The sequence below is a fragment of the Cynocephalus volans genome, chromosome 2 (genome assembly GCF_027409185.1).
Source record: "Cynocephalus volans isolate mCynVol1 chromosome 2, mCynVol1.pri, whole genome shotgun sequence".
Taxonomy (NCBI): Eukaryota; Metazoa; Chordata; class Mammalia; order Dermoptera; family Cynocephalidae; genus Cynocephalus; species Cynocephalus volans.
Window position 1 is genome coordinate 65,650,059 of NC_084461.1, and position 16,986 is coordinate 65,667,044.

At 34.0% G+C, this 16,986-nt stretch overlaps 1 protein-coding gene across 2 annotated transcripts in view; it reads right to left on the bottom strand.

Annotated features, from left to right (window-relative positions):
* Window positions 1-2,773: 2,773 nt before the first annotated feature.
* Window positions 2,774-16,986, bottom strand: part of AP3B1 (adaptor related protein complex 3 subunit beta 1) — a 291,668-nt gene continuing 277,455 nt past the window's right edge. For both annotated transcript variants that reach the window (XM_063085544.1, XM_063085543.1), the window contains 2 exons: window positions 13,227-13,365; window positions 2,774-3,503 (listed from right to left, as the gene is read on the bottom strand). In XM_063085544.1, coding sequence (XP_062941614.1) covers window positions 3,350-3,503; window positions 13,227-13,365 — 293 coding nt within the window. In that variant the 3' untranslated portion in view covers window positions 2,774-3,349. The remainder of the gene's footprint in view (window positions 3,504-13,226; window positions 13,366-16,986) is intronic.

Sequence of the window (16,986 nt, forward strand, 5' to 3'; positions counted from 1 at the left end):
TAAAATTCTGCTTACTCCATAACGCAGGTGAAGAGTGGTAGGACAAAAATGAGCAATGTTACAAAAATAGAGTGAAGCATTCATTCCGATGTATTGAGTGCTGTTTGTCAGGCAGTCACATAAAGAAAGGAGATGGAGACTTTGTGAAGATTCAGAAAAATGTTTTATGCTCCATCCAAGGGTGTATTTTTCCATTAAACACAATTTCCATTCATCTAAGTCTGTAACTAATGCTATCATAAACTTCATATCCTTAGTTTTTTTCCTGCTCCCCCAAATTCTCAGGAAGAGCGTGAAAGTGATCATGAAAACTTTTCCTGAGAAAGCTGGTCAAGTTGGAAGGCGAGGGAAGGAGAGAGAGGATTTAAAAAGGTAAGCAAGTACAGTCTTCCGATGATCTGCCCTCAGACTGAAGGAAGGACAGAAGTGTGCCCCGTGGCCGCTCCTGAGAGGAGGGTGGCGAAGAGCCAGTCCAGCACGTCTCTGGGGCTGATCATGTGACACTGCTTGATATGGCACAAGAAGGAAGTGGGAGGGTGTGGAGGTGAACCTGCATTAGCATGTAAGCGAAAATCTGTTTGCACACTTAGGGAAGTCCACGTTGCCATTTCTTTGCTTGTTGCCAATTAGACTGGAGGTTTCTTGTGAGGCACAGGGTGTGTATAGAGTGTATCTCATATGTTGCCATCCCCCTGATGATGCCTACTGCAGTTCTTCACCTCCACAGTGGATGCAGTCTTTACATAGGAAGGGAATAGTAAGACTCTCTTAATTTTGTGTTGTATAGCATACGGCTCCTTTTTGCCTCTCATTATGTGAAAAGGATTTTTTTTTTTTTCCATTTAAACAAAGTTTTTTCTAAAGTCAGAGAGATTACAGAAAGGGAACAAAGGGGAAAGATCTTAGGTTTTCCTTTAGCTGGTCCAACACCTAAATTCTTAACAATAGGAACACAGATTATAAGGACAAACTTTTTATAAGCTGTTATAAAGTTATTCATGTTTGCAAATAGTTATTAGGAAGGACAAGTATACAGTATTTTAATTTGATAAATTCATTGTTAGTCTCTTTGGAATAAAAAAAAAATCTCCTTATCTTATAATAAATAAAGCAAATGTATTGTGATACCAAAAATGAGGCTCAGTGTGAAATATACTAGGAGAGCCATTCTTCAAGATTGGTGTATGTAAAATGTCCCATAAAGTGAACATTAAAATGAAAAAATATAGCTAGAATTAAGAATTCAACATTGACTAACCCGACTCAATGGAACAATTTGAAGATAATCATGGATTATGATAAAGTAAAAGGAAATAGGAAGCAAGGAACTCTGAATCACTGTACCAAAAAAGAAGGAAAAAAACCCTTCAACTTGAAACTTTGGTCATTTTTTCTGACTTCATTTATATAAAAAATATTTCAATGATATTAAGCTATCAATGTTAAAATGGTCTGAACTGGTAGTTTACACTATTATTGATACATACTATTATATATGGTTCATACTACATTATATTATTTACTTAATGTAGATATTAAATCTAAAACCTAGCATCCCCCAAAAACTTATTCAAAAGTAAAGTCCTACCGAAATGTCCTTACTTTTAAAAGAATACAAATGTGTGACCTATTTTCATAGATGAGGACCCTAATTTAAGGAAAATCTTCTACATCACAACATACACTTTTCCCTCTACCTAATGACAATAAGTATGTTTTATTCCCCCCAAAATGGCCTGCCAAATTCTGTATAACATTTTAAAAAGCTGTTGACATAAAAATCCAAAGCCCTGAGAAACAGGATTAATAATGGGAATACCAATAGACTGCAACTAAAGAGGTGCTTCTGGGTGTCACTATTACCACAGCATCTAAGGCTCCAGAGGGAGGTGAAACATGTGGCTTCCATAGCAATATTTCCCTTCACTCAGATTTTGGGAGCAGGAAAATTTAACAATCTTGTTTACTCTCTCCATTTCACGAACTTGAAAATTTAAATAATTTTTCCACAGTCTGTTTTGTTCTCAATATGTACGTCCCAAGAATGTTTCATTCTTTTTTCCCCCTTTGTATATGTTCCATAATGTCCCAATGCATATTCGCTTCTTTTTTACTTTTTAAGAATCATTATTTATGCGGCTCTATATAAAGGGAACTGACTGGCCTACACTATCCTAAAGGCCCATTACCTTGTATCAGAAAGGTAAATAAAATTTCAACTGGTTTTAAAAAGGTATAAAAGTGGAAAAGTTTTCTGACTATAGAACTATCTTAATAAATAAAAACAGCAACTTGCCTCTTTAGCAAATAAAATAAACACTCTAGGGAAAGATGCTAATATTTTGATCATATAACTATAACTAGTTTTTAAAATTTCTACAATTAAGTTTATACTAGTTTCCATTAATGTTGGGCATCAAGATTTGTAAAGAAAAAAATGAGATTTAAAAAATTTATTCAGCAGTTATAATAGATCTTGTAATCAGATCTCTACTAACAGACCGAAATTGCACAGAAAGATATGTTTTATTTTACAACATGAAGATTTTTATTTTTATTATTAAACACACCAATTTTTTCCTCTTGGAGTTAACTAGTCTATAACAAATTTGGAAAATGTACCTGGCTTTTAAAGTGATTTTTCTTTCACTAACTTAACCCTATTGTTTCTCTGCATAGAATAACATTCAAAATACTTACTTTAGAATAAAGAAACATTGACATATGAACCTCAGGATTATAAATAGTTTCTTATTAAAAATGCAAAGACAAATGCTATTCATATGCTAGTTTATTTATCTTATTATTCAGAGATAATTGCATGGTGACAGTTGTCAATAAACAATTACAATACTAGGAAATTCAAAGAACAAAATTTTGCAGAGACCATGTTTTTGCCTTTGATTCTAAAAAGTATGCTATCTCATTTTCACATACCAAGCTGAGAGGCCATTTAGACTATTTCTTTGCTAATTTTGGCTTACTGCTGAAGGGAAGATGATTTCCAATGAACCTTAAATATCCAATTCATGCCCATCATTGTCGAAAAAGAGAAGGAAGACGAGAAGGCCAAAAGAAGTAGCAGGACAGAGAAAATGCCACATGGATTCAAGAGTTGAGATAACTGACAGTAAAATATATGTTCTTTGGTTAGCAAAGTGAAAAGGGGGAAAGTATTGCATACGTGATAGATACACACTAGCATTCTAAAGCAGGAGACAAGAATGTCAAGAGTGTATTCTTCCCCCACTGCCAGATGGAAGAGCTATTATTATAAATGAAAGGCAGCAGTAGTGGATGCCAGGCACTTTTGTTGTGTGCCAGATTCCGAAGTCCAGATGTAAGCAGGTTACCCCTGGGACAGGACAGGCTTCAGCTCCCGCAGCAGAACAGAACCAATCACAGTTTTCTCAGTGTTTATGATAAGCTGGGCTGTTGAGCCTTCCTTCAGCTCCACTGTGACTAGCATCAATGACCCACTGTGCACAGTTTTAGCTGCAAACCTGGAAGAAAAAAAGAGAGACCTTTTATCATGAGGGGAGAAAAAAGAAGATAGCATACATTCAAATAGGTTTAAAGTAACTCCTTTTTCTCAAATGAAATAATTTGGCACAGGGTCCCTACTGCCAAAAACCCAAAGCCAAGCATTCTTCTGAAAAACCAATAAAATGTCCAGTCCGTGCTTACCACAAGCAGGTAATTTAAGTACATCTTTAAAACAGAACAGAAAAAAAGAAGTCTTTTTATTTATTCACTTGAACAACAGATGCACGTGAATAATTCTCCATTATGATACAGGTATTTGGGAATAATTCATTCATTTGATATTTAACATTTCATCATGCATAGAGCCATTTAAATTAAGTTACTATGCGTTCATGTTTAAAACATGTTAAGAAAAGGTATCCTTCTCAAAGTGCTTGAAATTTTAATCCCTCATATCTAAAAGTGATTATGCAAGAAGTTAGATAATTTTATGTACATTATAAAATTCTTACTAAGTTTCAATAAATTCACTCATGTAAAACTATTCAAATTCAATCTCTAATGTTAGTGATGACATAAAACAAAATCACATGACAGCCTTGCTTTTTTTTTAATGTTAAGAACATTAGCTCCTTTTTGCTTTAGAATATAATAGAGGAAACTTGAGGTCTAATGCTCTATTACTAAATTCCAAGACATGAAGAACCTACTAATTACACGGAATTAAAAGCAAAACTAGCCTTTTAAGCACTGCAATTGACTGAAAAGCCGTTGGAGGCACAATGAACTTCTGTCAATCCTGCTAATTCATTCTGCATGCACAGTTGAGCCCCAGAGACGTGAAGGAAGAGAAAAGGCACCTCACAAGCCTCCATTTTCCACATGGAGCATGTTCCACACATTTTGCGGGGGAGGGGGTTTGGATGCAAGGATGACTGGAGAAAAACAAAGTTGCTGCACATGAGCTTTTGAAAACACTAACAAGTGTAGAACAGGTCTGTGACCTGCTGTGACCCCACTTTACAGGGCCAATCCCCTTGCCCCTTTCTGTATGACACGTGTCTGAATCTGAGCCATCTGCCTCAATTTGCGCAACATCTTCAGCCACAATGGCACCCAGTTAGCCCTGACAACAGCTCACAATACATAAAAATAAAACTACCGCGCTGACAGCACGCTGCGAACTATTCAAGAGCAAACCAACTGGTCAGTGTCTCATGTCTGACAATTAGCATGGGCCTTGCACAGAGCCCACGGTGTCCTTAGGGATCTGTTTAATTACCATCAACATAAAAGAGGGAGTTTATCAGGAGACACTCAGAAAAAACTTCACTCCTGACTTAATTAAAATATTAGCCACTTAAGCAGGAAGCAGATTCTCTTTAAATGAAAAGTAATTTCTTTTTTGAGTTTTTTTTTTTTAAATGACATCAAGATCTCATAACACATTAGATCCATTTTTTTTTTTTTTTTTTGAAACCTAACAAGCCATTTTTGGCCTAAATAGAATTATAAAAATTGGTTTTCCAACAATAATTAGAATAATGCATCAAAGGCAAAACAAATATGCTAATTTTACTAAACTGAAAATATTATCAACACTTTGAAGTTGTGTTTTAAAATGTTAGCTAATGGGTTGTTGACAAAGTATGCTAGAAACCCTCCTAGTCATTTATTTGTGTACTCTACAAACATGCTGAAATCTTGCAAAGAATCTGAGAAAGGAGTTTTCCTACTGAGAGAAGAAATTGTAAGTAACCAGTTTAGTAATATAAATCATACCGATGTTTTTAAAGAGGTTTTTATAAAGCTCTTACCATACATATCCTTCTGTTTTTCAGATGTACACACAAGAGATGAGGAAGTGGGTACCTCAATTTCATCTTTGAGAGAACACGAAGATCACAAGCCCCAAAACGACCTCTCTTTTTCCATTGCTCCTTACAGGTTTATGCATTTCTTTTGTCTAAATTTTTAAGGCTCTTTTGCTTCATAGGAGAATGCTGTCTCTTTATTTCTGTTAAATCATGTCACCCAAAAGATATGAGGTGGTTCTATTTTCCCATTCATTTATGCAACTTTTCCCAGAGATTTGGTCATCATGTCTGTAATTCATTCAGCAAATATTTCAACACAGGTCCCTATTTCTGACAGGGTTCTAATTATGTAAACAACAGTCTTATTAGTACCTTTATTTACTTAACACTTGTGCCTTGGGACCGTACAGAAGGAGATAATATCTGAACAGGAACACAAAAGCACTGTTGTTTGAATTTCAGGGTTACACAGCCCCAAGGCACATTTTACCTCTTTTCTATTAAAAACTTAAGAGTGAATGTTACAATAAAACAAACTCTGGCTGAGATAAATGTCAATTTTGGTGCAGTATGTTTACAGAGATTAAAATTAGTGTCTTGTACAGGTTTTTGAAATCCTATCACCACAACATTCTCAGTATCATAAAGAACATAGAGGCATGAAAGAAAAGAGGCATTTGCTGAAGCTGCAGTAGAAACACGCTAAGCAAATCATCCCAGCAACAAGATCTGTTAGCTGGTGTAAAAGCTACTGCCTCTTAACCAGGTCTCTATGTTCTAGTGGGCACAAATAGTGGAAGCAATGTTTTAAAGCAGAAGACTAAAAGATCAGATGTTCTGACATTCTCATTTCACAGTTCAAAAAGGATGTATTTAATTGGAACACAGCATCATTACAATTGGTTTGTTTTGGTCCATGGAAGGCAAAACCACCCCCAAATTTATTAATCATTTAACTCCTGAACAGGCTATGCCTTAACACACATTTAAAAGATAGTTATGTAAAAGAGTTAGTTAATAAATGATAAATAGCTAGCTTCTGGATATAAGAAACATTGAATATAATGTCAGCTTGGGTCAAATACTTACACACTAAACTTAATGGCTAACATCAGAACCTCTGTACTTGGCCTCAAACTATGATCTCACTATGACAATAAATATTTCAGAAGGCATGAGAAGTTTTTGATTGCCATAACAATGATAGCAGCTACCATTTATTTAGTGCTTACTGTTTGTCTGGCAGTGGGTTCCAAGTACTTCACCTGCTTTATTTCATTTGATCCTGTGAGGCAGGTCCCTTTTTAGATGAGGGAACTGAGGCCCACAGAAGTCAAGGAACTTGTTCAGGGACACACAGCTAGTGAATGGTTGAGCATGAATCTGAACCCAGCAGTCTGATTCCTGGTCACACACATTCTCTTAATATGTACAAAGATGCATCATTAAAATCTGTTTTTATCAGTTGACAGATAAATTAAGGGCTTTCCTATTTACCTAATATGCATATAAATCTATCACTGTTCCAAACACTTTAAGGAAGATTTTTCCCTTCAAAAATTATATAGTTGACTTTGTAGTATTCTGTAATTCAAAGAATTACAGAAATACTACAAGAATTCAAAGAAATACTACAAGAATCTTGACTTGATTTTTGTCATATTTTAAATTTCTGCCTTTAAGGATTTTTAAATATCCCCTACCCCCAACTCCCTCAAGAGTCACCAGCAATGAAAAAAACAAAACCTTTCTGAATGGAGCTGTAACATAGGGAGGGACTACTCGGAGACCAATCAACCTCAAAAACCAGTAACACCACAAATGAGAACAAATAAGTGGGATGACAGTTAAAGATGTATTGCCTATGTACGAAAGGCTCCAAGTTATTAAAAAGATACCATCTAGGTATTTTTCATAATTTTTCATTTTGTTCTACCACCAAGCACTTGCTGTTTGTAACCACCAACTGAGAAGGCAAAACTGTCTGGATATATCTGTATTTCATCTTATTAAATGTCTTTTCATCTATTATTTCTAGCAATTGACTTTAATCTTTGAAGCCTATAAGAATTCTTAAGATTAAAAAAAAAAAGACACAATAAGCTGGTTGCCAAAGCAAATGAAAAAAATCTTTCATTCTTTAAAACTTATGTCTTAACTATTGTCAGAATTATAAAAACAGGTCAAACAACAACAAATTTGAACAAATATATTATCAATAATATAGAGACTTATTCCCTCATGCACTTAAACCACACTTTTTTTAGATTCATGAGAAATTGGCTATGGGTCATAAATGTTCTGTGTTAAAAGGAAAAAAAAATCCTACAACTCAATTGTTCTAACAATTAAAATGTTAATAGTACAGCATGAATCTAAAAATATTTATCTGAGAGGCTGCATCAACCTCCAGGGTGTTCACAAACAAAATTTTTACTCAGAGTCAGATTTGCTACACTTAATGCAACAGCTCTAAGACATGCTTTTTCTTCTCTTGGATAGTCTTCCTGGTTTCTGATTTTTCTATTCTGAGTTCAATTTTCTTGTGCTTTCTGTTCTACTGGTTACCAGAAGCTGTGACAATGGCCCACTCAGGCTAAAACTTTTTTTTTCCTACTCTGTACATGAAGCCTTCAATTACTGCCTACTGAAGCAGACAGAATCCTATTAGTAAGAAAGACGATCACAAGATGCAGTGCCCTGCCCTAGCTGTATAAAAATAATTAGTCCAAAGTTGACAAATGTGTAATGAAGTCGCACAATCATTATATGTAAGAAATGCCGGTTTGAATAAGCCTCCTAAACATCAATACCAAGGCATGATGACTTGAAGCATTATGTTCCAAAGGATTTAAAATTGTAAATCCTTATTACCTTGAGTTAATATACTAGAACATTTTAAACAGGCAGAGAATTTGTAAGTTGTAAAAAATTCCATTTTGTTGACTATAAAATTGTATTTTAAAGCTAAGCCCATTACATTATTGAATTAATAGTGAGAAAAAAATTTACATGTGATTCAGGTTTAGAGAATTTATTCAAAGCAATGTATGTTTCCCTATTACCTTTTTTAAATTGACCAAATTTTCCTCTAACATTCAGATAAGAGATAAAACCAAAAATAAGCTACCATCATAATTTAGGGCTCTATTTTCTATTCTAATCTTTAGAGATGGTATAAAAAATTATTCCCCCCACTATCAGGCCAACGACGCAGTCTCCTTCTTTATACGAGAAAGCCAAAAAAAATACAAGGGCGCTTCCTCAAAGAAAACATAAAACATTCCAGTTATTTCAGAGCATTTCTGGTTTGTCTATTTGGTGGGGGTGGATTGAGATGGGGTTAACAAGAGAAAATAAAAAAAATAAAATAAATTCTTATCCCATTCTCTTTTGATTCCTTACAAAATTGTTGTCAACCCAGAAGGAAAACCATCAAGAATATCTTTCTTTCGTTTTTATAAAAAAAAGTTACATATTCCTATTGTGTTCTAGGATATTACTTCACAAATGGTGAAATTGAATAAAACTTACATACAGGATGTTTTAAAGTAAAAATCAGCTATGTAATTTGGTTACTTCTGAAATATCCAAATATGCTTTCTGTGTAAAAATTAACTGAGGTCTGCAATTGTTTTTCAATGAAAAGCCACTCACAGAGCCTGAAGATTTCAAAGCAGTCAGATAAAAAAGCAGTGCTGTCCTCTAGTGGACAACCACCAACCTGAGAAAGAACTCTTTTGGTTACTAAAGAGGTTCCACAAACCATCAGTCCTGTTTAAGATCCAAAATTTGTCATAATGTAGAAAAGACCTAAGTTTGATATATTTATATTAATGATCGTTTATACAAAATTTTGTTTTAGGACAGAGGAAGTAGGTTGCCAGTAGTATCAGGGCTTATAAAATTAGGGCACTAAGACATCAAATGTTATTTGATAAGCAAAAATTGTTTTTCATTAAGATCATTCAAAATTACCCAGTATTTAAATCACCCATTTAAGTTACCAGGAGAAAAGAAATAAGACAACTAACAACCCAAGGGTTGATCAACCTTAGAGCAGAAGAAAGGGAAATAAATATCAGAGACCCCATCAAGAAGTGACTATACCACTTATGTTTGTAACCCTAGTAGTAGCAAAATCTGTCACAAAGATCTTCAAAAAATATTGAGTGATGCAGTTACAAACTATAGATCTTTCAAGATAGAAAAAATAACATATAACTAGTATTTCCCCTATTAATAACCTTTAAGCAGGTATATGATAATGGTGATTAATTGGATGAGGTTAAGGCCTAGAAACAAATTGTTCTTTACCTGTACTTTAATTAAATAACAAGATTTTTATTTAAGCCTGAAACAAACTGTCTTTACATGTGTTGATAAATTAAAAAGTAGACTGCTAGGTTGCCATGGATACACTGTTCCATTCACAGCATCAGACTTTCTTAATAGTTAACCCAAGTGACAACCATACAACAACATTTATTCTACTAAGATTGTAATTATCCATAAGTTGCATATGTTCAAAACTTGTAAATGAAAAAATTGACATGGTAAACAAAATTCAAACCATTAGTTAAGATATACCGGGGGGGTGAGAAATATAAGTTCTGAATACAAGTTAATAATGAAAGCTGCTCTAAGGTCTTACTGAATAAGATAAGAAGTACAATAGAATCATGGCAGAGACAAGGAATCTGTCTTCACTCAAATATTACATTTTCCCCTTATAGGGTCAAACTGTTGTTTGTGAAAGGGCAAAACGAGTAGGGAGTATGACAACTCTTTTCAACAACACTACTGTATACAAATGTCGCAATTCTTGAATACGGGTTACAATGTGAAATGGTTGAGACTGCTGAAAGACAAATTTTTACTTACGGTCTAAGTCTGTTTTACAGACACCAGTGTAATGTACCACCATAATTAATAACATACTATCTTTAGGAGCACACTGGGAGAGATATAAGAAAAAACTAAATCAAACATCTCACCTACTGGTATCTCTTAATGACTAATCTATAAAGAAGGCAATAAATAAACATAAGAAAAATATTTTAAGATATGTCATGGCTATCATTAACTCTTGATAACTTGGGGCAGCCTCAAACTGTGGACTTTGGAACAGCTGCCTTATACCTGCTTGGAGTCCTGGCTAAAATGCAGATTCCAGGTGTACTAAAGCTGAGTTTTGGGGGGCAGGCTCCAGGAATATGAGTTTTACATAAACTGCCATGTGATTCTTTTGGATAGAAAAACCTTAGTGATTTTGGAGCTATAGATTTTTCATTTTCTGCTTTTTGGTCACTGAACTACTCATTAGCTATCAGAGGACAAGTGATCTTGCTAAGAAAAGCAAATGCAGCTCAGGTGGTTAGAGCACAGCCTTATAACTCCAAGGTCATGCATTTGGATCCCTGTACAGGCCAGCCTTCAAAAGAAAAAAAAGAAAAAAAAAATACAAGTAAATGCCCCTCAGTTTCTTTATTGTTAAATCTGAGCTTCCATCATAAATCATTACTTGATTTTTCTCAGAGGGCACAAGAAATTTTTCCTGGCCTTGCATGAACCCAGGATTCCCACAGCTAGTTCCTCTAATCTCCGTTAAAACACATTAAATCTTGACCTTTTCCTTTCGCAGTTCATTCATATACTGGTTTAATGCCGTCCATTCTGCCCTTTGTATATACTTTATTTATGTATCGATTTATTAGTATTGTCTTAAATAAAAGCTTCAAGATTTTAATAATGTATAGTATATCTCATATTTTAATATGAATATCTAACACAGAAAATGAAGATATTCAGCCACACATTTAATAAATGCTTTTTGATGATGATGGAACTTCTCATTTCTGTATTACTCCTTATCATGTGGTAACTGTAATTTGGAAAATAGCAGATTGGCACAATGACCATAACTTTGTAGATCTCAACAAGATTGTTCTGTTCTCAAAGAGCAGCTTTTTCAAATAGCAAGACGCAAAGGTAAGACTAAGTCTTTCAACAGTATACTGTTTGGCCTTCTGATCTTACCACTCATTTAGAAGATCAAAACTAAATGTCATATAATCTCATAGTAGATATGCTTTATTAATTGAGCTTTAAAAGTGTTAACTACATAAGAAACACTACTGGTTTTTGAAGCGAATTTCATAAAACTTGTGCTCCTTTAATTGACTTTTTCTTAATGGGGGCCATTTTCTGTTGATGTGTTTGAAACCATTTTGTATTAAGTGTTCAATTAACATTTCTTCTTTATACCATTACATACTCCTGAATATTAATAAAGGTTTACTTTTTCTTAGATGATTCTTCTATTATTTCTTTACCTGGTATTTAATGTAAAAGAAATTTCAATTTTGAAGAATAGGAGAAATAAATTATTCCAAAACAAGGCAATAGGAACTTTATCCATTAAACGGTTAGAAAGAATACACAAATGCTTACAAAAAGTCCTCTCAGAAAAAAAAAAATCCTGAAAAATTAAACAGAACATAGGCCAACCAGGGGTAATTCATCACATTGAAATTTTTAATCTCTTAAAATACTGTTAGTCAAAATGCTTTTCATAGTTGGTGTTTTAAAAATAATCCTAAACTCACTCTCTCTAAAAAAAGTACAAGGTAAATCTATTTTTTGACTAACAGTTCTCATTCTGTCACGATTAGTACATGAAGTTAGGCAACTCTGAACAATGGCAGATCAGTTCTTCTGATGTCAAGTCCAGTGTCCTTCCATAGATACTACAGAATCTCATTCCAATCTCCCTTTTCTCCCCTGACACCCATGTCCAAACAGATGAGGAACTTAAAGCCCACAGGGAGAAGTTATAACTTGCCCAAGATTACCAAGCCTAATAATGGCAGAGGTAGGTCTAAAACTCAAATCACCTGTAGCACTTTCTACATGGAACTTATCCCACTCCTGTGATAACTGAAAATTTTTTTTCTTAAAGGTCTGATGGCCTTCCCCTTGATTCTAAATTTATTTTCTATAAATGATAGTTATATAAGAAAGGTTACACAAAATACAGCGTGTAGATATTTTTAATGGCAGAAGTATATCATGAGATGGTTTGCAATGAATTCCCTTAAGTTCACAGAGGAGTAGGCAACCACATGGTTGAGGGATTATTATTTTTATCTTCACTTTCATTTAAAGCCACTGGCAGACAAAGAGGGAAAATGTATTAATCACATTTTCTGCTGCCTTTTAGAACAAATGACTTGGATCTCACGCTTCAGATGTTTGGTGGTAAAGATATTCCTGGTCTAAGAAACGGATGCTGCATTTAGTCCCATGTTGGTTGTCTAGCAGCTTTTTATTAACTGCAACCAGCCTTATGGGACTGCTGTCAAAACGAAATTTGTATTTAGAACCCAAACTTCCTCCCTTTCAATTAAAAAAGTCCAGGGCCTTCCCCGTGGCTCACTCGGGAGAGTGCAGCGCTGGTAGCGCCAAGGCCGCGGGTTCGGATCCTATATAGGGATGGCCGGTGCGCTCACTGGCTGAGCGTGGTGCAGACCACACCGTGCCGAGGGTTGCGATCCCCTTACCATTCAAAAAAAAAAAGTCCAAATCCACTGCTTTATAAGATAGTTCTTCCTGGAAATTCATGGAATCCAGTGAAATAAAATAAACTATCAACCACCTCATAAAAGTTATCTCTCCAAATTACCAAGATATTACAAAATGTGGATATACTCTGTATATCTTTCAGGAATGACCAGCATGATAAGAATGGTATAAAATGGGGAAGAGGACCTTAACTCAACTAATGAACCAAATATACCATCAGAAAAAAAAAAAGGGAGGGCATGTATTATATGGGTATTATTTCCAAAGAAAACAATGAATTGAAAGTTATATTTTCATACCTATACAAGTTACCTCCACATCATGTGTTACTGAACCTACCTGTGTATATTATCTTGGCCAGAAGGGACTACACCTACGTTGGCTACATTTACAACCTTCTGAAGGATCACAGAGGGAGTGAAATTCTGTGGTGCAGTAATGATCACTGTAGATGTTTCATTCATTCCTGTTAGCATTCCTGTAAAAGCAAAAGAAGGCTTCCTTTCACTAATTTCATTATGAAAATCACATTTAAACAATTTTAAGCTCATAGCCAAAATTTAAAAACTTTTTTCAATCAAAGAAATATCACTTTAGAATGTAATTTATAAGATAATTATCATGAAATTAAGACAAACTGCAACTCTTGGAAAGATTTTTTAAAATTCCCATTGCACAGGAAAATGTGTAAAAATGCAGTAAAAAAATCACTCAATGACTAATTTTAAGTACTAAAGGATAAAAACGCAGAATCACAATATGAAATTTCACTTTCAGTCCCTTTAAAATATACTCCACCTGGGCTATGGAAACTAGTAAACTGCCACTTCTTAAGAATATATATTTATTATTGTTATCATTTTTTCTATTCATTCAAAGACCTCTCATTGCCAAACGCTGCTTGAGAACAAATCAAAGTGATTCTGGAATAACTAGCAGCATTACCTGATGAATGACCTCAATGTGATAGACCACAGCTATCTCAACAATGATTGGAAGTCACTGAGCAATTAAGTGTTTCTAGAAAACGTACAAGTATTTAAGTTACACTTAATGATAACAGTATTTGCCTAGTGAATGGAACTATAGTTGCCAACAAAAACACTAACTGAAATTTCTGAAGCAAAAAGTCTGAAAACAAAGAAAAAGATGTGAATGAAAAAAATCGTACATTCCAGAGACATTTCAAATAATAGTTAGGAAAGAAACTAAGTTAAGCAAAATCATGAACAAAAACCATACAGTTAACACAAGACATGCCATTAATATCAGAATCTCATGTGAAAATGTTTAGTGAACAAATTCATTAATATACCAAACACTTGAACAAATATTGAAATTTAGTACCCAGGTTAAAAAACAAATTAAAAATTTTTAATTTATTTTTTTTTATTTTTTATTTTTTATTTTTTTTGTCTTTTTGTGACTGGCTGCACCGCGCTCAGCCAGTGAGTGCACCAGCCATCCTTATATAGGATCCGAACCCACGGCGGGAGCACTGCTGTGCTCCCAGTGCCGCACTCTCCTGAGTGCGCCACGGGGTCGGCCCTTTAATTTATTTTTTAATGAAATTTAATTGATTCTACATATTTGTGGGGTATGCAGTTAAAAATCAATACCTGTGTACAATGTGTGATGATCAAATCAGGATAATTAGGATATTCATCATTACAAAACGTAATCATTCTTTGTTGCCATTAACCAATAAATGCCAACTATTTCGATCTGTGATATAAGTCATGGATACGTAACGGTATCTTTTAAAAATGACCTTTGGAGATATTTGATATGTGCACAATAGTTTACAAAATTTATGAAAATGGTAAAATTTGACTTCATGTTTTCAAAAGACATTACACCTTCAGGCCTGTATATTTAATTTAGTTATTTGTTGCAAATGCAACCTGAAATTTTAAAAAATCCCTATGATTAACAGTATTAAGACAATGAAGCCTAACAATGTAAAAAGACTTATGCCATCAGAAAATACAACTATCTAGCTTCTAACAAGAAGCAGTTTTTACTGACCACTTTCAAACTCCAGGAACACTATGTTCTGTCTTAGACTGTTTAACTTCAATATAAGGCAAAAGCTTTAAAAACTACACAAGCAGTCAAACACTGCTTTTAAGTAAAGCACAGTGGCTGACATAACACTGCTGAGAGATGTGTGTACTCATTTAGGATTTAAACCTTCTCCATTAAGCTCTATTGAAGAGCAACTGCTGAATAAATGAATGCAACTATGTTTATGTTAAAAGCCTGTTTCCCGCAGCATGTAATTAAAGGAAATGTTGTACAAAGCCAGTACTTTTGTCAAGCTCCTGTAAATGGAAAGATGGATAGCACTCAGAGAAGTGAATGCATTGCTTCATATTTAACCTTAACACTCTTGTCATTAATGGTTTGTCTAACTTGTTCTATAAAAGACAAGGTACTGCTCCATTGAAGTAAAATTAAAAAAATCAACTAAACCATGCTTTTCAGAACAGAAGATTCATTATCGTCAGCTAATGTATTGGCATAAAGCAAAGTAACATCCTATCAAGTAAGGCACACATTCAATCTGCCTTCCCACCCCCCTTTATTTTTAACTCATGCTGTTTTATTGTTATAGGCAATTTGTACCACTCAGCATGACAGTGTAAACTGAATCAAGATTAATTTACATGCAAAAGAACACTTAGGAGAGCAGCATGGTAAGCAAATGTATTGTCTCGATTGCTGAGGTGGAAAAAGAACCTGGAAAGAAAAAAAGGTGCTCTAATTAAGGGGCATCAAATATGATTGCTTGTGGTAGTTAAGGGCCAGAAAATAGTAAATGCCTGACCATTTAAAGAATTAGCATCTTGCTAGCTAGGAACACATAAGATAGATGCATAAATCATAATAAAATTAAGTAAACATTTTAGGTTTCTTAAATCAGAGATTTTTCTAAATGAAAATATATCAGATATTCTCACTTTAACAATAATGAAAAAATATGCCGAGGTATCATTAAAAGTTTCTTCTATGAAAACAGACTTTAAAACACGGTATAGCCTGTTCATACATAATAAAGGTTAAAATTACTGGGAAAATAAATTGCCAGACTAAATAATTTGTGGCTTCTTAGGATTTATCTAAATTTTGGTGAGAGTACTGGACAGCACTTACTTTAGGTTAATCAGCTGGGATTCACTGCTAAATGCAAACCAAATAATATAAGAAAATAAAATTCAAAAAAAAGTTTCTAAGTTTTAGATTTGCAATTCAATTCACAAGAAGAAATGAATAAAAGGAGGCAGCCTGGAATAAGCTATCGGTTTAGGCCTCTTAAAATTAAAACTGTCTGAAGAAAACAAATTAAATGTTTTAAGTAAAAAAGAGATCCCATGCTATTTATAGTACTGAAAGCATCTCACAGCTAGATCATTAACTTTGTAATGCTCAAAACTCATAGCAGTGAATACATCACACTTCTGTTGAAGGCTCATATTATGAATATTACAGATACCTTCAATATATAGGATAAACCAGTCTTTCGATTAGCTCATTGACTACCAATGTTACAAACAAGCATATTTAGCCATGAAACCCTAAAATGCAACAATTGAGAAAAAGCGATAGATCAGGCTGTATATAAAAAATATAACTTTTTAGTTTTAAAAAATAATAATCTAATATGTAACAATCTGTTAGAATCACTTTTATTTAATATTGTACACACTTTTCAATTATATAAATCTTTAAAATAAAAATAGAACCATATTCCCCATGTTTCTTATTTATAATTTTTTCTGTTAAATCCTAATTAATACATTTAATGCACTTCTTGAATCTTAAAATATATGCCCCGTGAAATGAGATATTATGTAAATTCATTTTATTTAAAGTAGAAAAATAGGTTAAAGCTAACATGTGATATCACACACACACACACACACACACACACACACACACTCTCTCTCTCTCTCTCTCTCTCTCACTCTCTCTCTCTCTCTCTCTTCTTAAATTTACTTGCATTTTACCTTCCAGAACTTTGCATTGATAAAATGTTAGGAAACTGATTTTTATTCTGATTTGGGATTTACAGTTAGCAAGTCATTTTTAGGCACCT